General features: G+C 38.4%; 2 protein-coding genes across 2 annotated transcripts; both read left to right on the plus strand.

The window, feature by feature from the left end:
• Nucleotides 1-1182: 1182 nt before the first annotated feature.
• LOC138896052 (uncharacterized) lies at nucleotides 1183-5144 on the plus strand. Its single transcript, XM_070180829.1, has 7 exons — nucleotides 1183-1761; nucleotides 1879-1983; nucleotides 2686-3132; nucleotides 3372-3614; nucleotides 3792-3952; nucleotides 4184-4466; nucleotides 4563-5144. The coding sequence occupies exons 1-7, from the start codon at nucleotides 1183-1185 to the stop codon at nucleotides 5142-5144; spliced, it is 2400 nt and encodes a 799-aa protein (XP_070036930.1).
• A 12422-nt stretch (nucleotides 5145-17566) lies between these two features.
• Nucleotides 17567-18723, plus strand: LOC104121566 (non-specific lipid-transfer protein 1-like). The gene is made up of 3 exons (XM_009633594.4): nucleotides 17567-17877; nucleotides 17976-18153; nucleotides 18425-18723. Exons 1-3 carry the CDS (start codon nucleotides 17709-17711, stop codon nucleotides 18432-18434), a joined length of 357 nt encoding a protein of 118 aa, XP_009631889.1. The 5' UTR covers nucleotides 17567-17708; the 3' UTR covers nucleotides 18435-18723.
• Nucleotides 18724-26777: the final 8054 nt, after the last annotated feature.

Consider the following 26777-nt stretch of genomic DNA (forward strand, 5'->3'; position numbering starts at 1 on the left):
GAAAATGCAGCTCCCAGTCCTAGGAGATCTCTAGGATATTATGCCAGACCTGCCTAGAACCAGGGGCAATCCAGTGTGAAACCCTCATCCATTGATGCTAACAATTTTAAACTTAAGAAGGGAGTCATTCAGACCATTCAGATTAACTGCATATTCATAGTCAAACCCAATGAAGATCCCAACAACCATCTGATGGACTTCGATGAAATCATGAACACATTCCGCTATAATAGAGCATCACATGATGCTATCTACCTCAGAGCATTCCCTTTCTCACTTAAGGATGATGCAAAGCAGTGGTTAAGGAGTTTACCCATAGGGTCAATCCGTACTTGGGAGGAGATGACTACCAAGTTCTTAGAAAAATATTTCTATGCTACTAAGACTTGAAGGATGAGGAAGAAGATTCATAATTTCAGCCAAGGAGAAGGGGAGACAGTGTTCGAGGCATAGTAAATATTTAAGGAGTTATTACGGAGGTGCCCTCATAACGGAATGGAGCAATGGATGCAACTCAAAGATTTCTGGGACAGGTTAAATCCTTCATCAAGGAGATTGCTGAATAGTGCGGTTGCTGGCCCTTTGATAAATAAAACTCCAAAAGAGATTGCCATACTCCTGAATGAACTATCTAAAGACGCAGAACAATGGTCTATTGACCAAGGTGATCGAAGAAGATCAGTGGGGGTGCACCAAGTACAATCTTCTGTAGTAATGCAGGCCCAGGTTGCAGCTATGGCTAAGGACATCAAGCAATTGACAATAGCCCAGGTGCAAAATCAACCGCAATTGGGATATGACATCTGTGGAATGGGACACCCGACTCATGAGTGTCAAACCTCCACTGCAGAAGAAGAAGTTAAGGCATTGAGGAATTTCAACATAGGCAACTACCAAGGAGGTAGCAATTTCAATTCTATGGAACAGAGACATCTGGGGTTCTCATGGAGTTCTTTAAGTGGTAACTTGAACTCATGGAAGTAGCAAAATCCCAGAGCACCTGTGCAAGGACCTCCTGGCTTCCAAAAACAACAAAGGCAACAGTACCAGCCTCCACAGCCCAACAACTCAAGTTTAGAAGATCTAATGAAGGCATTCATAAACAAATCAGATGAGAAGCTTGAGATTCAGTGAACTGCTATCTGAGAGCACAACAAAGCCATCCAGAATCTAGAAAGACAAATGAGGCATATTGCATCATTATTATCAGAAAGGGCTATGGGGACTCTGCCTTCCGACACTGAGAAGAATCTAAAAAAGATGATAAAGTCCGTGTCTCTTAGGAGTGGAAAAATATTAGCAGATCCAATTGCAAAACCAAGGGTTGAAAGGGTGATCAAATCAGCCAAAATAGCAGAAGAGCAGAAAATTAGTGAGTCTTTGGCTACGGAGAACATTAGTAGCAAGGAGGTTGATAAGCAGAAGTCAAACAACGAAGTTGAAGAAAGAAAGCACATGCCGATGTTACCTTTTCCTGATAATATGAAGCGGGAGAAATTAGATAGATGCTTTGGGAAATTCTTGGAGATGCTGAAACAGTTGTATGTGAATATCTTGTTCACCGAGTTGCTCACCCAGATGCATGCCTATGCCAAATTCCTGAAGAAAATCTTGTCAAGTAAAAGGAAGCTCGAAGAAACAAAAGTGGTCAAACTCAATGCACACTGCAGCGCGATCCTACAAAATAATATTCCTCAAAAATGTAGGGATACTGGCAGCTTCACTATACCCTGCTCGTTGGGGAGTGAAACTTTTGACAAGGTTTTGTTCGACTCATGTGCATCCATTAACTTGATGCCATTATCGATTTTCAAGATATTGGAAGGAGAACCATGAGTTATCAAATCTGTGCCGGTATCTTTGCAACTGGCTGATCAGACCACTATCATACCAGAGGGTATAATCGAGGACATTCTGGTGAGGGTGGACAAGTTTGTCTTCCTGGTAGACTTTATTGTAGTAGACATGGAAGTGAATAAGGAGGTACCTATAATCTTGGGGCATTCCTTTACAGTGATCGGGATATTCTTGACATATACGTGTCAACTCATGCTACGAGTGGGAAATGAAAAAGTGGTATTTCAAATGAAGAGAATGATTAAATACCCGTGTGATGAGGCATCTGCATATGCTTGATTCAAACAGGATGTGGTAGGAGAGTTAACTGAATAACACAAGCTGGACAAGCTGGTAGGTGATTCATTGGAAAGATGCATTAGTCAATCGATTACAACAGAGGATGAAGACCCCGAAATCAAGAAAGAAGGCGAAGCACTGGAAGATGAAAACCAAGTGGTAGACGAAGAGGAATTTGAGAAAGAAAAGATCAAGCCAAAGCTGTAATTGAAAGTACTCCCAACACATTTAAAATATGTATTTTTGGAGACTAACAATTTTCCTGTGATTGTTTCTGCTGATTTGACAGGTGAATAGGAACACATGCTAGTGGAGTTACTGCGGAAGCATAAAAAAGCAATCGGTTGGAGAATAGCCTATATTCAGGGAATCAGCCCTGCAATCTGCATGCACATGATCTTGTTGGAGGAAGGGAGAAAACCGGTAGTGCAACCACATCGCAAATTGAATAAAAACCTAGAGGAGGTGGTACAGAAAGAGATACTCAAACTGCTGGATGTGGGTATAATATTTTCCATCTCCGACAGCTAATGAATCAGCCCTATATAGGTTGTGCCGAAAAAAGGGGGCATAACAGTGGTGAAAAACGAGGACAACGAGCTAATTCCTACCAGAACTATCACTGGTTGGAGGATGTGCATAGGCTATCGAAGGCTGAACGATGCAACGAGGAAGGATCACTTCCCTCTTCCCTTCATTGATCAGATGTTGGAGAAGGTGGCAGGGCTTGGATGTTACTGCTTTTTAGATGGTTATTCAGGGTACAATCAAATACCCATTGCTCTTGAAGATGTTGAGAAAACCACATTTACCCGCCCTTCCAGAATCTTTGTATATCGGAGGATGCCTTTCGAACTTTGCAATGTACCAACTACTTTTCAGAGGTGCATGATGTCAATCTTTTTAGATTTGAATGGGAAGTGTCTGGAGGTGTTCATGGATGACTTTACTCTCTTTGGGGATGACTTCAAGGATTGTTTGAGGAATCTAGAACTTGTACTGAAACGATATGAAGACACTCACCTAGTACTCAACTAGGAAAGGTATCACTTCATGGTTAAGCAGGGATAGTCTTGGGCCACAAAGTCAAATCTGAAGGTATCGAGGTCGATAGAGCTAAGGTAGATGTGATCGTTCAGCTCCCACCACCAACTTTAGTGAAGAGCATCAGAAGCTTTCTGGGGCATGAAGGGTTTTATAGAAGGTTTATCAAGAATTTTTCCAGCATCACCTAGCCCTTAGCAGCATTACTTGCCAAGGATAGGAAGTTTGTGTTTGATGTAGAGTGCCTCAGAGCATTCGAGCTGATCAAGGAAAAGCTAGTGAGTGCCCCCATAATGGTGACTCCTGACTGGAGCGAACCCTTTGAGATCATGTGCGATGCCAATGATGTAGCAGTGGGATCAGTGCTGGGGAAGAGAAGAGATAAAATATTTAGACATATTTACTATGCAAGCCGGATTTCGAATGATGCTCAGGTGAACTATGCTACCACATAGAAGGAGTTCTTTGCAGTGGTCTTCGCTTTAGACAAGTTCAGATCCTATCTAGGGGGAAACAAGATGATAGTACATACTGATAACTCGACACTGAAATATTTGCTGAGCAAGAAAGAGTCAAAACCGCATCTAATGTGGTGGGTATTATTACTGCAGGAGTATGATCTTAAAATCAAAGACAGGACGGGCACAGAAAATCAAGTGGCTAACGACCTGTCGCAATTAGAGAAACCACCTGTTGAAGTGGTAGACATTCAGGAAGAGTTCCCAGATGAGCAGATTTTTTCCATTGCAGCGGTCCCCGATAGACTGCCATGGTATGCTAACATAGCCAACTTTTTAGCTAGTGGATGGCTACCACATGACTTGACCTCCGAATAGAAGAGGAAGTTGCAAACTGAGGTAAAAAGCTACTTCTTGAATGACCCCTTTTTGTTTAAATTATGTGCAGATGGCATGATTCGGAGATGCGTACCAGAAGGGAAAATGGAAAGTATATTGTCCCATTGTCATGATGGAGCAGCTGGAGGACACTATTGAGGAAATAGGACAGCAGTGAAGGTCTTGGAAGCCGATTTTTACTGGTCGTCCCTGCACAAGGACGCAAGATCCTATGTGGCTGCATGTGACAAATACCAACGGACTGGTAACATTAGTAAGAGGGACGAGATGCTCCTGAATTCCATTTTGGTATATGAAATCTTTGATGTCTGGGGCATTGACTTCATAGGTCCCTTTCCATCGTCCCATTCCTATGAGTATATCCTAGTGGCCGTTGACTACGTCTCCAAGTGGGTCGAGGCAATCCCCACTAGGACAAACGATGCTTGGGTAGTATGTGAATTTCATCAAAAAAATATTTTCACCCGTTTTGGAACTCCCTGAGTCATCATCAGTGACAATGGGCCATATTTTATCAATGAACAGTTTTCCACACTGTTGTCTAAATATGGGGTAACTCATAAAACGGGAACCCCATATCATGCGCAAAATAGTGGGCAGATAGAAGTAGCTAACCATGAACTCAAAAGAATTTTAGAAAAAACGGTTAGTGCTTCCAGAAAAGATTGGTCATTAAAGATAGATGAAGCTTTATGGGCGTATAGAACAGTGTTCAAAACAATCATAGGGACTTCACCCTTCAAGTTGGTATATGGCAAGTCATGTCACTTACCTGTGGAGATAGAGCATAAGGCTTATTGGGCAATTAAATTGCTTAATCTTGATCTTAGTCTTGCAGGTGAGCACAGAATGTCACATGTGAATGAGCTTGAGGAATTCAGATTGGACGCGTATGAGAATGCACGAATTTTCAAGGAAAAGACGAAGAAATGGCATGACCGTATGATTAAACCGAAAAACTTTCATGAAGGGGAAAAGGTCTTGCTATACAATAGTAGACTCAGATTGTTCCCCGGAAAATATAAGTCTAGATGGACTGGACCATATGTGGTGAAACATGTATCACCATATGGAGCGATTGGGGTCCAGAACATGGAAGGAACATAGAGTTTCAAAGTGAATGGGCATAGGTTAAAACCATATCTTGCTGGAGGATTTTGTCAGCAATCCTCGAGCATCATAATCAGTCGAGGATGCCTGATTGAGTCAAGCTGACGTATAACTCAGAACTACGTCTAACTCTTCTATTAGCTTGATTTTTCTCTTTTGTTTTTATTGTAGCTTAGACTAGGTAAGCTTTAGTGTATATTATGATTTGGTGGTTGCAGAAAGGTATATATTGTGTAAGGGCAAAATTGAGGCTTTAAAAAGGAACTTTGTACGTGTATAGGTGCGCGACTGCGTACCTGGAAGGGTGTACCGCGCATTTGATCGCGCAGAATACGGCGTCAGCAAGCCTGGAAGTGCACGGCCGCGCATGAGGAGGGGTGAACATGCATCAGGCTACTCATGTCTAACAGAACTCTGGCATGTGTGCGCGACCGCGCACGATTGGACCCGGCCGCGCACAGATAAGGACTCGATTTATTTTTGTTTATCACCCAAATTTTAGCCCCCGCTCTAAAACCCCTTTCTAATCGTTTCCCCTTTTCTCTCCTTTCTCACCAAACCAAACCCTAAACCATCCCCAACCCCCCCTCTCTCTGCGACTAAAACACACACATTACACTATTCTCTTACTCTCTCTTTCCCCCCTCCTCAAGTGTTTCCATCAATTAACCCCTCAAGTATGTAACTTCCTTTTTTCCATGTTTTTCTTTTTCTTTTGTTTCTTTTTCTTTTGTTTTTGTTTTTTTTATTTTTTCCTTTTCTAGTGGGGTTAAAGATTGGGTTTTACTATGGTTGCCGAGAGTATGGCCGCTAGGTAGTTCAATTGTTGTATATGTAGTCAACCAGGGCTAAAATTGATTTGTGTGGAATATGAGCATCTTTTCATGTTAGGTGTTTATGGAAATGCCACAATGAGGTTGTGCGGTATATTTTAGATTTTGTTGCTCGCCCGATAATAATCCATGTACTTAATTTGGGTGAACTCATGATGGGGGTATATTCTAATGATTGTGGGATAGATCCTTCCCATGGCTAGGAGAGTGTATATTTGTGATCACTATACGGGTGAAGTCTGAGTAACCCTTCTTGGTCCGAAGAGTTGTCTAATTGCTGATATTTGTCAGGTTGTTTCGGGTGCGAATGACCACTTTCAAGAAAATAAAAACCCCAAGTGCCTCCACCGGTAGGCAAGCAGGCATGTCTAGAGCTAAAGATGTGGGCACATCCAAGTCGCGAGCTTCTATATCCTCTCGCCCATATGACCAAAATAATTTTGTCTCTTGGGAGGCCCAAGAATGGTTTAATAGCAAGGCAGATAAAAAGCCAATACCTGAAAGGGGAATCGACATCGGGTCTCTCCTCAATGAGTGTAACAGAGTTCATGAGGAATTGGTACGATGAGGAATGGGGGTGTTCTTCGAAGAACCTGACGAGGTAAATTTGATAGTTATTAGGGAATTCTACGCAAATTGCCCGGAACATGAGGACTATGTGTGTACAGTCCAGAAGAAAAAGGTGGATTTTCCAATGAAGCTATCCAAAGGGCTTATCACCTGGCGGCGTATGTGGACTACCTTGATATGACCAATTACGTTTTGGTTCACAGCAAAGAGCCCTACTCGTGGACTATGTTTTTTGAGACCATTTGTGTGCCTGGGAAGAAAGTGGTGTGGTTGATCAGGGGCTACAAATTGCATTATGCTTCACTCACTTATGAAGGGAACTGTTGGTTATATATCATTAATAACCGTCTGATGCCTTCTGAAAACACAACTTAGGTGAATGGTCCCCGGGTTACTATGATTTGGTGCTTTGTCACTGGCCACGACATTGATGTGGATAAGATCATTGAAGAAGAGATGACAATTCGCCGTCCGATGCAGAGGTATGGGTTCTTTTTCTCATCGTTAGTCACTCGGTTATGCCGTGAGGGACGGGTACCAGAAAACAAGGCTACGAATGGAAAGGTCAACTGAGAAAAGAAATTTTGAGCTGATAAAGTTGTCATTGGGAAGGAACCTACTGTGGCTGCTGAGGTTGAGAGTGAGGAGTCCAATGCACCCATAGAGGAAAGGGAGCGCGCAATCGGATGGGCTTGTCATCTGACCCCGGCACTGTCTCCGACATGGATTGACCCAATCAGGGGAGTTTTCTTTTACCGTTGCATTTTAATTTTATGACATGGGGACATGCCATTGGTTGTGACATGGTACTCTTAAAAGCATGATTCACTTCTTTATGAGGGAGAGTGATTGTTGTGTATTGCCCTAGGCTATTATTTGCAATTGGTGTGTGAATGGGCATTACTTTTTTCTTGTGAGGCGTATCGAGGATTTGGCGCCAATTTGACCACAACTCTACTGGAATGTCATGACCAAGTTGAGGTTGAATGTGACCCAAGGATGGTATCGAGTTAATTTTGGCCAGCCACTTGTCTAAGGTGGTTTCAGTGTTACGAGCAATTTAGTTTTAGATATGCTAGAGACGAGCAAAAGCTAAGTGTGGGGGTGTTTGGTGAGCTTAAAATTACTCAATATTTATGTCCGCTTTGTGTCTTTGATTTGGTTGATTCGATTGAAATTTGGTCTTATTTGGGTCTAATATGTTGCCTTTCAGTGCAGGTGGTGCAGAGGGTAAGTGGGAGGAAAACAATTTGAGCAAGAAGAAATTCTCCGCGCACGAGCAACCCCCAAACGCGCATCTAAGCGCGCAAGTGCCACAGAAGTCTGCCAGAGGTGCAGGGTCATACTCTCAGGTGCGCGGCCATGCACGTTCGTCTCGGGGAATTATAGTTAGGCCTATTTTTGTATATTTGGAGGTAGCCTTTTGACCTATATGAAGCCTAGCTCGTCCTAAAACCAGGTATCTCGAATTTTGGAGCAATGTTTGGAATGAAGAAGGCAAGGAAACAACATAGACTCAAAATACTTCATGCGAATCATTCTATATGAAAGTTTGTTTGATTTTGGGGATTGTAATGTTTTCTTATTCTCTTAATACTCTTGTGATGAACAACTTCTCCAATATGGAATAATTTTCTTAGGATAATTGACGAATATTGTGATTTGACTATTGTTTTGGGTTTGCTTTATGTTAGTTGTCTGAATTCATTGAACGAGTTTCTATTTGAATTGCAAGGTTAATTTTGGTTTTACTTTAATCAAAAGAGAAGTGTTGGTGCAATTCACATTGTGTTATCTTGTTTGGGTTGATTTCATGACTCTCATAAGTAATCGAAAGAGCTTGCAGAGTTATCAGTTGACCCCATTTCGAAGAATAGTTGACAGACGTTCTTCATAAGATCATTCATTCAAAGTATTCTTGTATATTTTCACAGCACATATCATTAGGTTGTTTAGCAAACTCTAATTCATTCGGAAGAAGAATTTAAATCCTTGAGATAGCCTAATCATCTGTTAAAATTGAAAGAGTCAATAGCAATTAAGAGTGAACATGGCACAGAGTTGCCCATAATAATAGTTGATCATATATCTTGTCAAAGACCTTATTTCTTACTTTGATATCCAATCCTTGATACTTAGACACTCAATTTTCATTATTCATTCACAATCGACAATCTTAGTTTTTTTTCTTAGTTCGGTAATAACTCAAAATCAAAGGTTTATTTTCCAGAATAGTGCTAAGCTGAAGATTTATTCGAACATTATTTAAAATAACCCCTTTGGAGACGAATTAATACTATACTATCTTTGACTAGCGAGTCTATATTTTATACACCGATTTTGCTCTCGTCACCAGACCGGGACCGGAGCAGGAGAAACCAGACAAGTCCGCGACAGCAAAATGAGGTTCACTTCGCAGACTGGGACCAGAGCAGAAGAAATCAGCTTCTCCAATCCGAAATAGAAGAAGGAAAATTCGCCCCATACAAATCCTAGTCGCTAAAAATACACCCTAAAACGTGCGTTTTAGGTGGAGACACTACTTTGGAGGGAGAGAAGACTTTAAGGAGGCAAGAACACGCTAGGAGCAAGACGGAGAATTATTCTATGAGTTTTTAACTTTCTTCTTCCTATTTCTATTATTGGTTATGAATTCTAGTATTGTAGTTTTGCATACTATTATGAATAACTAATTTGTTATCTAGGGTTTTGATGGAACCTTTTGTAGGATAAATTCTTGTTATGTTTTTATATAATTGAGTCGTTTGATTTCTCTACTTATACAACTACGTGCTTATTGTTATTGATTGAATGGTCATCAATTTATTGTGCCTATTTAGTGTGTATCGCTTGAGATAGGGTACGTATTTAGGTAGTTGTTGAACAACATCAACCCTAACATATGTGAGAAATCAATACAGAGGGTTTAAAGACAGGATTAGAGATAACGAAACCTTGGTGCGATCATAGTGAGCGGTGAATTAGTGCTAGGTAGCATAGTTTGAGAGAATATGTCTAGTAAATTTTTGTAGTTGCTCGAGAGAGAGTTATGACATCCGAAGTACTCACGATCGGTAGAGAATAATTAGGCCAAATTATAGAAGATATAGCGGGAAGGATTCTGACAATTGGGAAAATCATAAATCTGGATCTCCTTAATCTTGTCTCCAACCCTTAGTATCTTTAGTTACTAATCTACTACTTTAATTTATTAGTTAATTAGTTAGACATAAGAATATTAATATTTATAACTTAGGAATTGTTCGATCTTGTCTTCTTAGTGATAATAAGCAATTGTAGCTAAACCTTAGTTCTCTGTGGGATTCGACTCCAAACTTTTAGACCGAATTATATTTGCAGCGACCGTTTATCCTTTTTAGGACTAGAGTTGGGTGTGATATAATTTTGACGTCGTTGCTGGGAACTAACGGTGTAGATGTAGCTGTTCATATTGCTAGGTTTCAAGTTTGAACCTTTATTTTGTTTTTTAGTATTTGATTTTTTTAATTTTAGTTTTACTTATTGATTTGAGAAACATGGCATCTTGAAATGATGGGAGTTTTGATATTGGTAATTCTACTGTTGATCTTCCTTGTTCTTATTGTGGAGGATACCACCTGTGGCAAAATTGTCAAAATATTTTCGAGAGCAAGTTATGTACACCAACTCAATCTTATGTGTGGAATGTATGTGATATTTGTGGTGGTTAAGATGGTCACTTTTATGGCTGTGCTTTATTTATTATCCTCCCCTAACCCCTTATTATGATGCTTCTACTTTTTCTTTTGAGGTTAACAGGAACAAAGAACCCCGGGGAAGTTGACCTGAAGGAGATCAAAGATATGTTAAAGTTCCTCATGGAACGAAGTAATGAGAAACAAATACAAATACGAAGGCAATGGGATACTATCCAGCGGCAATGGGATACTATCCAGCGGCAATGGGATACGATCCAAAGGCAAGAGGAAACTATTCTTAATCTGGAGGCACAAGTGAGTCAATTGGTTGAAGAATTTAACGCTCAACAAGCTGATATTATGGATAGTAGCAAAAAAGAGCACGTGTTAGATACAGAAATTGAGGTGCTAATGGAGGAGGTCAGAGTAAAGCACCAACAATCAATCCAACTATAATTTGAGGATGTCGATGTTGTAGAAGAGATATTAAAGTAAACCAACGACATTGATGATACATATTTAGTTGACTCTAGTGCCATTGGTATTGAGGATGTTGACAGTTACACTGTTCATGTAGTTGAGCGTATTGGTCCACACTCCAAGCATTTTTCCATATTGTGTTTGGATGATGATATGGAACTAGAGTCATCCGAGCCAATTGAGGAGTCAAGGAATGAGGAACAAGGTGCCTATATTCTGGAATTCTTCTTATTAGAAAGTCAGGATTACATACCTCATGCAAAGGCTAAGAAGTGCAGAATACTATATTATTTTCTTGGGGCAGTTAGATTTGTTCCACCACCCTTGGAGCATAGTAGAAAATTTGAAGCAAAACTTGGGGTTCAATTCATAAGCTCGATGTGGAGGCAAAAAGTGATTCGCATCGTGCCGCGATGTTAAATCAAGCGCTTGTTGAGAGGCAACCCAGCTTTACTATTTTTTTTTTGTTGTATTATTTTGTTAGTGTCGTTTTTTATTTTATAGGAGCAGGGGGAAGCAAAGCCATTGGAAGAAAGCAAAAGCAAGTGAGATGGTTAGAATTAAGTATGGGGTGCCCGCAAAAAGAACCAAGTCTGGGAGAAGTCTGAGTACCCCATGAGCTGCTAATGCTTCGGCCTTTGGCCTACGAGAGAGTTTCTTTTACCCTCTTGTATTTATGGGTGTGCATTGGGGACAATGCATAATTTTATGTGTGGGGTGAAGAGACTGTTTGGGTGTTCCTATCCTATTTTAGTTGTATTATTTTTTGTGTGTTGAGAATAAAATAAAAAAATAAAAAAATATTAGGTAAAAATAATTCCTCTTGACTTTTCTTATAGCCACGGTTCTTTTCAAAGGGACGACTCTTTGAACCGGATAGTAATTTTTTTGTAGGTAGAATTTTTATAAGGTTTTGGACTTTTCCCGACGATGGACATCCTAGATAGTTTTCTTGAGGGTTTAAAGTCCAACGAAAAAACACAAAAAGATTTTCATTGTTTTTCTTTTTGAATTGATAATGGAATGGGAAGAAGCTTGAGTATCTATGCTTTTTGACATGTTTTATATCGAGACTTAAGTCCGGAGCATTTGAACTGAGTACTTTCTTCATGATCTTTGTAATTATATGCCTTGAAAATATGTGTGGCTTCCTTTTGACAGCAAGGCTCATCTTTCGACTCTTGTGATTAATTCTCGTATGCTTCAATTTTATGATGACTATGCTAGCTGATTTAACTTGAGAGCTGGGTCCGAGCTATCTTGAGGGAGTCATGTGCATTGTGTGAGATAATATTTTGGTGTACTATGTGTCATTCTTGCTAGTCTAGAACGTTTCCCGTGTGCGAGTCAAAGCGAAATGATTAAGTCTTGTAAGCTTGGAAGGTGATATAGGCTTTCTTTGATTGATCATTTAGCCTATTTGCCTACCAGTGCTAACATTATCCGTAGTCAACCCTTTTGAGCCTATAGACCTTTTCTTTGGCAACCAAATTATAAGCCAAATCCCCTGTGTTCTTAATCAAACCTTGTTGAATCTTTACCCCCGAAAGCACTTAAGTAGCTAGTAAAGTAAAGAAAGAGATTGGGTAGCTTTTGAGTGAAACCATAGAGAGGCCGACAAGGTGCACTTTTGTATAAACAAAATAAAGGTACTAGCCGAAAATATCAAATTAGGGAGAGTGAAAGGAAAAAAAAGAAAAAAAAATGAATAACACCTCTCATATGTTTGTCTGGACTTGTGAGTATCTATATGTTGATGTGCATAATGAAGAAGGGCCTAAATGTATATGGTTTCATGGCAAGACATCGAATTGATCATGACAAGAAGGTGTTTAGAAGTGAAGTATAGTGTATTAAAGTGATTATGAGGGTTAGTCACTATTTTTTCAAACATATCCTACATGTCCTTTAGCCTACATTGCGATCTATAAAAGTCGTACTTGATCCTAGACATTGCGAGCTTAGATTAGTCGAGTCTTACACTACGGGCAAGCCTATAGTATGAGCTTTCCTGGCATAAGAGTTTCTTTGTGAGAGTGAGTGAATTCTTTCAATATTTGAGTCCTTAGATTATGCTTGAACTTATATTTGAGTGTGTGGACTATTTTCTCTGTAGTTTGTTAGTGAGGGCACATGATTTGCAAAGGATTAGTAGAGACCTTGATTTTTGAGTTGGCACAAGGAGCGAGTCATAGCATGCAATGCATTGGAGTCAAGTTTTGAGGCGGGGATGTTAGAAAGAGTCACATGAATTTTTTAAATAATCTTGGCATGAGTTTAAAACTTGAAGAAATGTATGAAGAGTGCATAAGTTGGGTTGTAAGCGTTGATATAAACCATTGTCATTGGTGTGATGCTTGAGTATGTTTTGAAAGGTATTTCTTGCCTATGCGCTTAATTTTAAGTTGCTCGAGGACGAGCAAGAGTTTAAGTGTGGGGTGGTGATAAAAGATAAAAAGTGCATGATTTGAGTTGGTTTGTGTGTTATTTGTTGTTTAAGTTGCGGGAGATCATACCGCTTTTGAAGTGAAAATATGCTCATTACGTATTTTTTAGGTGTAGGAACAAACTTATGCGGAAAAGGATCAAATAGGAGAAAATTTGGTGAAAAAAGAGCTGAAGAAAAAAGTTCCGGGCAGCGAAGCGAGGTTTACTTCGCCAGACCGGGACCGGAGTAGAAGAAACTAGAAAAGTCCCGGACAGCGAAGCGAGGTTCACTTCGCTAGACCGGGACCGTAGTAGAAGAAAACAACTTCTCCAATCCGAAATAGAAGAAGAAAAATTCGCCCCATACAAACCCTAGTCGCTATAAATACATCCTAAAATGTGATTTTTAGGGGGAGACACTACTTTGGAGGGAGAGATGACTTTAAGGAGGCAAGAACACGCTAGGAGCAAGACGGAGAATTATTCTACGAGTTTTTCACTTTCTTCTTCCTATTTCCATTATTGGTTATGAATTCTAGTATTGTAGTTTTGCATACTATTATGAATAGCTAATTTGTTATCTAGAGTTTTGATAGAACCTTTTGTAGGATAAATTCTTGTTATGTTTTTATATAATTGAGCCGTTGGATTTCTCTACTTGTTCAACTACATGATTATTGTTATTGATTGAATGGCCATCAATTGACAGTGCCTATTTAGTGTGTATTTTTTGAGAGAGGGTACATAATTAGGTAGTTGTTAAACATCATCACTCCTAACATATGTGAGAAATTAATACGGAGGGTTAAAAGGCAGGATTAGAGATAACGAAACCTTGATGCGATCGTAGTGAGCGATAAATTAGTGCTAGCTAGCGTAGTTCGAGAGAATATCTCGTAAATTTTGGTAGTTGCTCGAGAGAGAATTACGACACCCGAAGTACTCACGATCGGTAGAGAATAATTAGGCGAAATTATAGAAGACATAACGGGAAGGATTCCGACAATTGGGGAGATCATAACTCTAGACCTCCTTAATCGTGTCTCCAAACTTTAGTATCTTTAGTTATTAATCTACTACTTTAATTTATTAGTTAATTAGTTAGACATAAGAATCTTAATATTTATAACTTATGAATTATTCGAACTTGTCTTCTTAGTGATAATAAACAGTTGTAGCTAAACCTTAGTTCTCTTTGGGATTCGACTCCGGACTTTTAGACCGAATTATATTTACAGCGACCGCTTATCCTTTTTAGGACTAGAGTTGGGCGTGATGTAAACTCTTTGATGACTTGTACGTCAACTAGGTTATCTCCTATCTATGTGCATTGTATTAGTTTTCAATTCAGTTTGTCGCACACTGAATTTGATTGTCATTTTTTTGCGAGAAGCTTTTAGATGACCTTATCTCCCTTAGCTATTCTATTATCTAACAAGGGAGAGTTAACATACACCTGGACGACATGTCTGCTTAGGATTTAGGGGGCATTAATGTCTTCTTGCTTTAATATGTGCTTCCTCCTATGAGTACCATCAGCTAGTTTGTTTGAACTCTAATATTTTAGGCCCACAACAGAATACACTTTTGTGAGGTTAGGTTGACATGTGAAGAACCCACAAGTTCATCCCAACTTTATGGCTCGTGGCATACGTGAGCTGTGACAAATATTACAGTAATATGTTCAATTTTCTCTCTCTTTGGTATTAGCATTAACCTAGCTTCGCTTTCTAGAGGAGTCTTCACCCACGGCCCGCGTACTTTCACTTTTTTTATTATAAATTTTCTAGAGTAAAGTGTTTTACATTAAAATTAACAAAGTATTCAATAAAATTAACAAAATTAGAAAACATAAGCCACATAACAGAAAAATAGGATATATTTTCTAACTGTGTGATTCACTTTACGAAATTCATTATATAAATTTGTGTGTGTATGGAGATAGATATACCAATTTAAATTATGTAAATACTTTGTCTTAATTTTTTATTTAATTATTAAAAATAAGAACAAGCAGAATATTGACTATTATAAATAAGTAATTAGATGTATTCTATACCATAAATTATTTGCATAAGACTAATCCTTAAATATTACTACGCCATTTTAATTTGTATGCCAAACCCTTAAGTATTTTTATGGATTTCAAACCAATTGAATCTTCATGATAATTTTTAATGTCAGGTAAAAACTTGTAGGTGTACTCATTAATACATATGGTTTTAATTCAGGCACTTAATGCAAAAATTCTATTAAAAAAATGCGTCGAACTAGCACTTCTTGAGAAAAGTTATTTTATGTATTTTCTTTTTATTTAATTTGCTTCTTTGTAAGTTTTTTCTTGATAACAATTCACGAATGTATAATATAATAAAAAATTATTATGAAGAGAGTTGAAGAGAAAGTCTTATCACTTTCTTATTTCCTTTTTAGCTTTCATCTGTGTTTAACATTTGCATTTATGTTTTCTGCAAATCTGACATTAGATTATACTACATGTTAGACTTATATTTTGTGATTTTGGAATACTTGAAGATGAAGCTTAAAATACGAATTATAATAAAAAAAAATACATGATAAAGGATAACATTTAGGCTAAGCTACGTTCATGCAATAATACTGTGAATTTATAAAATTTAATTGAGTAGTTTTCTCGATTGTTTTGTCTCAAAACCAAACAAGGAAACAAGAGTTGCCATAGAGACATCCTTTGGACCACCCAAAAAAAAAAATAATGACATATTAGATAGACAAAATACATGCATTAATGAACAAGTTTGCAGCAAATGGGACAGTAAAAGAAAATTCTCTGATTAACAAAATACAACTTCAGTATTTTGGGACAATGCAAGATAAAAAATAATGCAACAACTCAAATTCTCCAGAGATAATAATGGATAAGAATGAACCTTGCATCTTCATTCACCGGGTAATGAAAAAAGTTATATTAAATAAAGAATTCAAGTTTAACCAGACTTACGTACAATAACTTAATATTTAGAGTTTATATAGTGATAATTGAATATTCATATATAATTCCAACTCAAATTAAATATGAAATCAAATGGTTAACTCCGAATAAACCTGCAAGTAAAAGATTTATCTTAAAATATAATATCGATTAAGTAACCATAAATGTTTTTTATAGAACAAATGCAATAATAAACTAAAGAAACTATTTTTACCCATGCTAAGCATGGGCCATTCCTCATCTAGTATTCCTTCTAAACAGCAGCTTCCAAACATTTTCACAAACTCTGTACAAAAAATCTGTATAATTCAAAATTCAGATCCATGGATATCTTCCTATCTATTACTACCAAGTACACCTATTAAACACCTTCGCATGTTGGGCCGCAGAATCAGCCACAAGATCCAGGCAAGCAGTGGACCAAATCGTGCAACTTAAAGCCCACTTAGCCCAACCGATTTAGAGCTTCAAAAATATTTATTTGTAATTTTGTTGTATTTAGATTTTTTGTATTGCTCCTAATGTATACAATAAAATATAACAATCTGAACTTGGATAGTTTTTCCGTTTTTCTTATCCTAGCCGATCAGTTTCTCTCTCTCAAACTCTCTGGAATCATCTCTGTTCCTTCGTGTATTTGACTATGAATATAAAAAATATGGTGGTTTTCTGTTACATGTTTCCTTGAGGAAAATTGACCTTTTTCTTTAGTTTTGATTGAACCAAATATATCAAATCAGCTAAAGAACGTCAAATTAACGATATCTGATGTGGAGAATAAGGGTTGGGGTGCCATGAACAAGACACCGGAGTATCTAATTAAGGAGATCAAAATTTCCTTTTAAGTGTCGCTGGAACAAGTACTCTAGAGTCTCTCCGAAATGGATTTACTCTAACCTATGTTTGAAATGATTTTAAGTAGGCGACATGAGTTGGTTGAGATTTGTAAAAGAAAAAAAAATGTATTTGACGTTGAAATTGAAAAAAGGTATTTGGTCAAAGTTGGTTTGACATGATTAAGAGATAAAAAGTTCAAGTTTGACGTTGAATTAATATTCCCAATTTGATTAAAAACACACTTATTTGAAATAATCTCAGTTAACACTTTAATTCCAAATATTATTTCAAATCGTTGAGCCAAAATATTTTATATATATATATATATATATATATATATATATATATATATATATATATATATATATGTCCAAAGATTAAGGGATGGGATGACATGCTGCAATGGATCGACGGTCAATTGAAAAAATGACATTAAGGGATGGAAGAAGATGCAAGAATGGATGGTCACAAGTTAAAAAATACAATATTGCTCCAGAATCATTTAAAGTTATTTCGTACATTGCATCAATTGATTTTGAAGATTCATCGAGAAGCATTGAATTGCATCCAACTACCAAGTAGGTAAAAATCCCAGTAACTCTTTAATTCCCATAGCTAAAAACTACTGTGGATTAGTCACAAACTTCTCTATATAAGGGCACTCAAGAACCATTCTCCTCTCACACCTACTTCACTTTCCAAGCTAAACTATTACTTCAAAAATCACAACTTTTCTTATTTCAAAATTAAACTATATTTCGTCAAAATGGCTAAGGTTGCAAGCTTAGCAGTAGTGTGCATAGCTGCTATGCTGATTGCAATAGTTGCAAGCCATGCAGAGGCAGTAGTCACATGTGGGACGGTGGCGACAGATTTGTCACCATGCCTCGACTACGTTAGGATGGGTGGAGCTATCCCTGCAATGTGCTGCAACGGTAATATTGTTGAACTTATAACTATCTCATTTAAAAGTTTAAGTAGTTAGATAAATAGATTTATTTTTTAATTACTTAGTTATTTTATGTCTCAACAGGTATTAGGAGCCTTTTCAGTGCAGCAAGTACCACGCAAGATCGCCAAACTGTTTGCAATTGCATGAAATCTGCTGCTGGTGCTATCAGTGGAGTTAATCTCAACCTAGCTGCTGCCCTTCCCAACAAATGTGGTGTCAATATTCCCTACAAGATCAGCCCATCCATTGACTGCGCCAAGTATATATATTCTTTTCGTATATTTCTTTCCTTAATATTTCGCAACATTTTTGTGCTTAACTACCATTGTACCATTGTAAAGTACAATTTCTATATAAAAGTATTTTTCACTATCAGGTCACGACAACTATAGTTATTCGTCCATTAAAAGTAACATTAGTTACTTGATAAGGCATGTTCAATACATTGTTCAGAGTAAAAGTTCTTTACACTGCCAGCATATATAAAGTAACTAACTGTAATTTTCATTTGTTGGTAATAAATATTGCAGGGTGCAGTAAAGTTGTTGAAAACTCGTAACTCTATGGTAGCAGGATGTGGAGTAGCAGATATTGTGATTGTCTGTGATGAAGTTAATAAGATGAATATTTTGATGCTTTCAACATTATTCGCCTGTGTTCGGCTTTCCTGTTTTTAGTAGTTTTAGTAGTACCTTGTATGCATGATATTTTCTCTAGCTTCTTAATTAGTGCTTAAGAGGTTGTACCATGTGGGGTCCTCTTCACTCTAATGAGTATATCATGTATTAACAGCGTGCTACTTTTAATAATAAAATCTTTAATGTTTCCACTTGCTTCTTATTGATATGGTGAATTGAGTCATTATCACTTTTAAAAATCCTTCCAATATTTTCGGAAAGTTTGCTGAACTTACATAACTAAAGAGAGATGGAATTGGTTCTTAATTAATGTGTTGTTTAACCAAAAAATGATTTTCAAGGTCAAAGTAATAAATTTTATATTACGGGCCACAAGCAACCGATTCGATCCGAAAGATATAAATTTTTATTAATACAACGTGATAGAGTAGTGAAAAATAAATTCTTGACAGATAATATAATAAATATAAAACAGAGAAGAAATAATTCTTATTTAATGATCCTTGATAGGATGATGAGCCGAACAGAGCTTAAAGGGATGAACGATGGCTAACTTAGGAGCGAGATGCTATGAATTACAATGTATAGAATTGTAGAGAAGATAATTAGATTCTCCTGATTGTGATAAAAGTGTGTCTATTTATAGGGCTAAATCTAAGTAACCATTCTCCTTGAATTATGGGTCCATTATGATCATTTAATCAATCGATCCGTTACTTTTGGAAGACTTGTAACAACTGTATAAATGCTGAAGTTCCATAACTGATGAGTTAATTCTGTAACTGATGAGTTAATTCCATAAATGATGAGTTAACTCTGTAACTAATGAGTCAATCCCATTCCTGTTGAGTCAATCCCATGCCTATTGAGTCAATATCGTGCATGTTGAGACAATCTCAGGCATGTTGAGTCAATCTCATAATTTATTGCCTTGTTGTGACCGTTATAATTATTTATTGCATTTATTGTATGTTACATAATTGATTTGTAACGGATGGCGTAATGATGATAAATCCCACTCATTTGTAATTATAAACTATTCTCCCGTACTGGATCCGGGGCTATTCTGTGATGATCAATTCCGAGACTAACAGGCACGGTACGAGTATGTTCGATCCCGGAGTATTTCACATATCACCTTTACATGTCATTCTTTACCTTTCTCATAACTTTACTAACACGTGTCGCGATTTAATAGATCCATGTGGGAGTCTATTTTTGACTAATACATTGCTGCCTAGTTACTTCAAAGTAAAAATAGAGAACTCGTAAACTCTTACATGAAAAATCAACCTAGCTCAAAGGTATAAATTAAAATCATGACCTGTCCTCGTGGAATTTAACCCAAACTCCCAGGAGCCAAGAAAAGTCCTGGTTCTGAAAAGACATATTATGTTAGTTTTTGTCCTCCTTAAAAGAAGTTACTAGTATTTTTGACTTCAAGACATTTTTAGCCATTAATCTTTTAGCATCACTATTTGGACATAATATTATAGCATTAGATGGAACTTTCATCCAGAGATGATCAAATAGTTTTGTTCAAAGTTTGGTGAGATATTTACGGTGAGAAAATAGAGCGCAACGGCTTTTCAAACATAGAGCGTTTCATAGTATCAGATGTAGAAGCATGCCCATTCTTAATAAGATGTTTCGAGTTTGAGCCATAAATATAAAATTTTTTGGGTAAAAAGTAATTTTTTTAATGAGTCTTATGCAGCATGAATCCCGGTTAGTCAGACCCAAATGAGAATATCATTCATCAAGCGGGAAACCAAAGAAAAAAACATGTAGAAGCATGTAATCCAAATTAGCCATTGTTCAACCAAAAATAAAACAATTATTCTGCACAGCCAAAAGTAATGTTTCAAGCTTTGATAATGTCTTAATTTTAACATATTCGAATCCATGCTCTGATAATATCTTAAATAAAATCATCTGCAAAGTATTACTAACTAAACTTTAAGCAGGCTAATTTCGCTTTTTAAGTGTGGCAATGTTGTTAAACCTGCATTATTTAATATTCTAACATGATATTGCAATTACACATAGTACTTCTAGTATTTATTTAAGACATCATATAATTTTTTTTTTTGTTCTTTAAATAAATATTAGACATACTACTTTTTGTTGTTGTTTAACAATAAGAAATATTTGTTAGAGAAAGCAACTCTTGCTATTTTTCCTAAAATAAACTGGTTAATGAAGTAAAGGTTTAAAGACAAAACAGGAAAAAGAGAACAAAAGGCATAGGGGACTAAGCAAGAATCTCGGCAAGAAATATCATTTGAGAGAAAGAGGACATGCCCTTAAATCTCTTTATAATGAAACTGTATATGAGAATTTAATTCAACTTTCTCGCATAATATAGAAGTTACCAGAAAAAGAGAGAAATGGAAATGATGTTTATTTGACTATATGGTAAAGACTTGAAGACAAATAGTGTTGTACAAGGTTGCTTGTATTTGATAGAGACCAAGTTGTTCTGAAGTCGAAGGGGTTCGTTTACGGGAAGATGCTGATGTTAGTACCTCTCAATCCTAACGTACGTACACTCCGGCCTAACAAATCATAAGCACCTTTATGGGTTGCTTGGTATGATGTATAAGCAAACATAATTCTGAAATAAAAATTTAGTATCGTCTTATCCCTTGTTTGGTTATTAATTTTGAGATAAATTATATCAGGATTAAAAATAGTATCGAGATAATTCATATCTGTCAGAGGATGGAATACTAATCGCAAGATAAAGTAGTAAAATTAACAATCAATATTAGGATAACTAGTCCCGACATAATTAATCTCAATATAATTAATCCAAACATAATTTATATTCAAACCCGTCGACCCCTTAATTAATTTGCTAAGAGGGTGTCTGAAGTGGAGCTGGGTGCAGCACGAAATAATAAATATTGTCAGGTTGTAACATAGCTGAAAGATGAGATAACTCATGACCTACTCTAATAAATATCAACATTTTTGGGAATGCATGGTTACCCTTAAAATAGATAACAATTAAATTTGTACGCGATTTTAAGAATATGTAGATTGATTCAACACAAATAATCGAGAATGTTAGATAAACAAATTAAAGATAAAATGAATAACCAAACCAATTGTGACGTTACGTCCGAGCTCGGATTTAAGCTGAGCAGCAGTTTTGCCCTCGACCGGACCCTCAATTCAAAGCCGATTGTGTATGAAGAACAACAATAAAATAAGAACTTTGCAATTGCTAGAAAGCAAAAAAATGAACTTGTATTGCCTTGGTTTGCGTGTTACAATATGTTTTATTAAAGAAAAACTTTCCCATTATATAGTAGGAGAGTTTAACCCTTAGGATAAGTCTAAAAAAGGTAAAAATCCTCCTCTCTCGTCAATTATTGATCTGTAACCGCTGAGCGAGATCCGCACCGTGATATCCGGTTGGTTCCGGATATCACGTCCCTCTATTTGTCGCCAACAACCATTCATTGCGCTTCTCGAAGTCTCAGAACTTGTCCCAAGCCCAGGGTCCATCATTTTATCAGGTCCGATGGCGAGCTCTCTGCTCGGGCTTCGATACAAAGAGTTCCCAGCTTCGATTTCGATCTCAAATATTCATACTCTTACTTCATTTGATCTACCGGAAAATCGGTGTGTGCGTGAACCACGATTTGACTCGCATACAGATACTCCCCTCGTTTCTCATAGAGTAGGTTTCCCAAAACGATGAAAAACGATAGATGAACCTCTTCAGACACGTGTCGATCATCGGATGGTTGTCTTCGAATATGAAACATCGCGTGTTGATTGCATTTTCCCCTATAAAAGCTTCGACTTTTTGTACTTCTTTCACTTTCTGATCCTAGCTTTTACCTTCGAATTTTCTAGCGGCTTTCAACCTTTTCAAGTCTTCATATCTTCATCTCTAATCTTCATGCTTGTTCTTACATTTCTAACCCAGATTTTTACATCTTCATCTCACCTTCAAACCTTCATACTCTTTTCTTCAAAGCTTCATACTTTTTCTTTCAAACCTTCATACTTTTCCTTCAAATCTTCATATTTTCCTCCAAAGCTTCATATTTTCGCAGATGACGATGGCTAAAACCTCCAAGTCAGTTCCTCAGCAGGCTGCCCCTTCATCTTCTCACCTGAGGTGGCTGCTACTGAGGTGGCTCCTGAGCCCCCCATGAAAAGCTTCATACCCGGGGGCTTCTCTATCGGGGATGACTTCAAGGTCGAGAAGGCCTCTAGCCAACAAGACCGGGGTGAGGGAGCATCGAGATACATCTGCTCTGTCACCAAAGAAACTTTACCCGTAGTCCTAGCAGACTGTAAATGGGAGGGTAAAGACGTGGTTGTCCCTGCGCATGAGGACGATATAACCACCCACATGAAGGGGTATCTGAGTGTTTACACTTACCCCTTCACGCTCGCCCCGGTAGATCCCATAGTTCATGATTTCTGCAAGAGATACGAGGTGTGCCTTGGGCAAATCTACCCATCCTTCTGGAGGATTGTGGCCCTCTTGCGCTACTTCATAAACAATACCGAGTCTCACCGATTCACCCTCGACCACCTACTCCGTTTATACAGTCCTCGAATCTTCTGAGGGGGACTGATCAAGCTCGTCTGCCGAGCAAGTATCACGACCCCAATTTCCTTCAGTGGGATGTCGTGACAGCACTAGTCTCTAAGACTAGGTAAGCTTAACAATTTTGCGGAATAAATGAATATAAAGCTGAAACTCAACCTGAACATCTGAATTTAATAAGAACTGCGATTTGAAATTTACAACTCCCAAAACTCGGTAGAAATATGTCACAAGCTCTAAATAGAAAATGCTAAGTGTCTCTATACATTAAAGTCTAATGAAAATAAAGAAAATAACATCATAGAGATAGAGGGGGACTTCGAGTTATTCAGCCGCTGGCAGATGTACCTTGAAGTCTCCACGTATGATCTAGCTCACTGGTACCTGGTCTGGTAAGCGGTACCTGGATCTGCATAAAACGATGTGTAGAAGTATAGTATGAGTACACTACAACGGAACCCAGTAAGTGCCAAGCCTAACCTTAGTAGAGTAGTGACGAGGTTAGGTCAAGGCCCTACTGGAATAAAAGGGAAACAAGGCAGAAGATATAATAATATAATGGAATGACTGAGAATTTAAACAACGAGAAATTACATAAAGGTAACAACACAACAAATAAAGGTAAACAACAGGGGCGCTCCCGAGGTACCGGCTCATAGTTCCAAATGTAAATACACAATAGGGGAAGCTCCCTAGGTACCACCTCGTAGTCCCAAAAGTAAATATGCAACAGGGGCGCTCCTGAGGTATTGCCTCATAGTCCCAAAAGTAAATACACAATAGGGGAGCTACTGAAATACCACCTCATAGTCCCAAAAGTAAATATGCAACAGGGGCACTCCCGAGGTACCGCCTCGTAGTCGCAAAAGTAAATACACAACACATAACCTATGGAATAACGAATTTACATCAAGGAATCCTACAGTTAGAGACTGAATACAAGATCAAGGAAGTAGGTATTTCAACTAAGTATGTTGCACAAGTTGCAAGTAAGAGTTAAGATACGTAGGCACGCGACATTAGGCTAAACATGATGACTACATAGGCTAGAGCAACTCAGTTAAGGAATTAAAAGAAAACTACTCAGCAAGAACCGGATTTTTCAACATTTAACCTGAGTATGCACTCGTCACCTCGCGTACACGGACTTCACGTATTGCAAATATCATAACAGTACCAAAACCTAAGGGGACTTTCCCCCACACAAGGTTAGACAAGTCACTTACCTCAAATCGCATTCAATCAATCAATAAGAATGTCTTTCCCCCGACTTTCCAACTCCGATCGGCTCGAATCTAGCCAAAACAATTACATACTATAACTATAACTATAATAAACTAATTTAAATAATGAAGCTAAGACTTTAGCAAAGAATTGAAAAAGCCCCCCCAAAAGTCGACTCGGGCCCACATCTCAGAATCGGGTAAATGTCATAAAATACGAACACACATTCGATATCGAGTTCACCCATACTAAAATTACTCAAATTCGAAGAACTTTCACTATTTTCCTACAAATTGCTCAACCCAAATCCTTAATTAAATGAACAAATTAATGAGATTAATAAAAAATGAGTCAAGAATCCTTACCCAAATGTTTCCTCTGAAAATCCCTAAATATTTCGTCTCCCACCGAGGTCCCAAAATACCAAAATGAGATATGAATCAAAACCCTAAAGAATTAAGACTTTTCTGCCCAGTGAAGTCGCTTCTGTGAGGCCTCAGTCGCACCTGCGATGCCGCACCAGCGGAAAAATCATCGCAGGTGCGGATTCCACTTATGGCCCGGCTTTCTGCTTCTACGGACCAAGTCTCGCACATTCGAGCCTGCATCTGCGATGAACCTCCAGCTTTTGCGACCACAGCCCAGGCCAGCCCCACCCGCGTCTTCGACCACAGCCCAGACCAGCCCCACCCGCTTCTTCTATCAAACCTCCCCATCTACAGACGCGCAGATGAGGCCCTCACCTCGCACCTGCGATCCTAGCTGGTCCAAGCTAGCTTCGCACCTGCGCATCTTCCCATCGCAGAAGCAAAGCCGCTTCTGCGGAAACTGTTCTGCACCTGCGAGTCCTGCCTGTACTGCCCATAACCTCTTTTGTGCCCCATTTCTCGCACATGCGAGTCAGCACATGTGGCCAATCCCTCTGCAGGTGCGATGGCACCAAAACTGGGAGCTTCAACATTTTCACAAGTCCAAAATTTGTTTTAGATTCAATCTGAATCACACCCGAGGCCTACAGGACCACGTACAAATATACCAACAAGTCCTAAAACATCATACGGACTTAGTAGAGCCTTCAAATTATATCAAACAACGCTAAAATATGAATTGCACATCGATTCAAGCCTAATCAACATTAGAACTTCTAAATTCTACATTCGATACAGACCTATCAAATCACGTCCGATTGATCTCAAATTTTGCACACAAGTCACAATTCACATTAGGGATATACTCCATCTTCAGGAATTGAAATCCGACCCCGATATCAAAAAGTCCACTCCCGGTCAAACTTTCCAAAAATCATCTAATTTTCCAACTTTCGCCAATTAACGCCGAAATGACCTACGGACCTCCAAATTAACATCCAGACACGCTCCTTAGACCAAAATCATCCTACGGAGCTATTGGAACTGACGAAACTCCATTCCAGAGTCGTTTTCACACAATTCAAACTACGGTCAATTCCTAGAACTTAAACTCCCATTTTTGAGATTATGTGTCCCATTTCACTCCGAAATCAAAAACCAAACCTCCCGGCAAGTCACGTAACTACAAACTGAGACGGAGGAAGCAATAAATAGGGGTTCAGGGCTAAAACTTTCAAAACGACCGGCCAGGTCATTACATCCTCCCCCTCTTAAAATAAACATTCGTCCTCGAACGAGTATAGAGACATACCTGAAGTAGGGAAACGGTGAGGATAATGGTTGCGCATATCTTGCTCGGTCTCCCAAGTCGCCTCCTTGACCGGATGACCCCTCCACTGAACTTTCACAAAAGTGATGTTCTTTGACCTCAACTTTTAAACCCGCCTGTCCAAAATTGCCACCGGCTCCTCAACATAAGATAGATCCTTGTCCAACTGGACTGATTGAAGTCTAACAAATGAGACGGATCGCCGTGGTACTTCCGTAGTATGGAAACATGGAATACTAGATGAACTGCAGAGAGACTAGGTGGTAGTGCAAGTCTGTAAGCCACCTATCCAACCCTCCCAAGAATCGCAAAAGGCCCGATATACCTAGGGTTCAACTTGCCCTTCCTCCCGAACCTCATAACACCCTTCATGGGCGTAACCCAGAGCAAGAGCCGCTCCCCAACCATGAATGCAACGTCGTGAACCTTCCGATCCGCATAACTCTTTTGCCTGGACTAGGCTGTACGAAGTTGATCCTGAATCAATTTAACCTTTTCGAAGGCATCCTGAACCAAGTCTGTACCTAATAACATAGCCTCACCCGGCTCGAACCAACCCACTAGAGACAGGGATCGCCTACCATACAAAGCCTCATACGGTGCCATCTGAATGCTCGACTGATAACTGTTATTGTAGGCAAACTATGCAAGTGGCAAGAACTGATCCCAAGCACCCTTAAAATCCATCACACATGCACGAAGCATATCCTCCAATATCTGAATAGTGTGTTCGGATTGTCCGTCCGT

This window comes from Nicotiana tomentosiformis, chromosome 7 (assembly GCF_000390325.3).
Source record: "Nicotiana tomentosiformis chromosome 7, ASM39032v3, whole genome shotgun sequence".
In the NCBI taxonomy this organism is placed as follows: domain Eukaryota; kingdom Viridiplantae; phylum Streptophyta; class Magnoliopsida; order Solanales; family Solanaceae; genus Nicotiana; species Nicotiana tomentosiformis.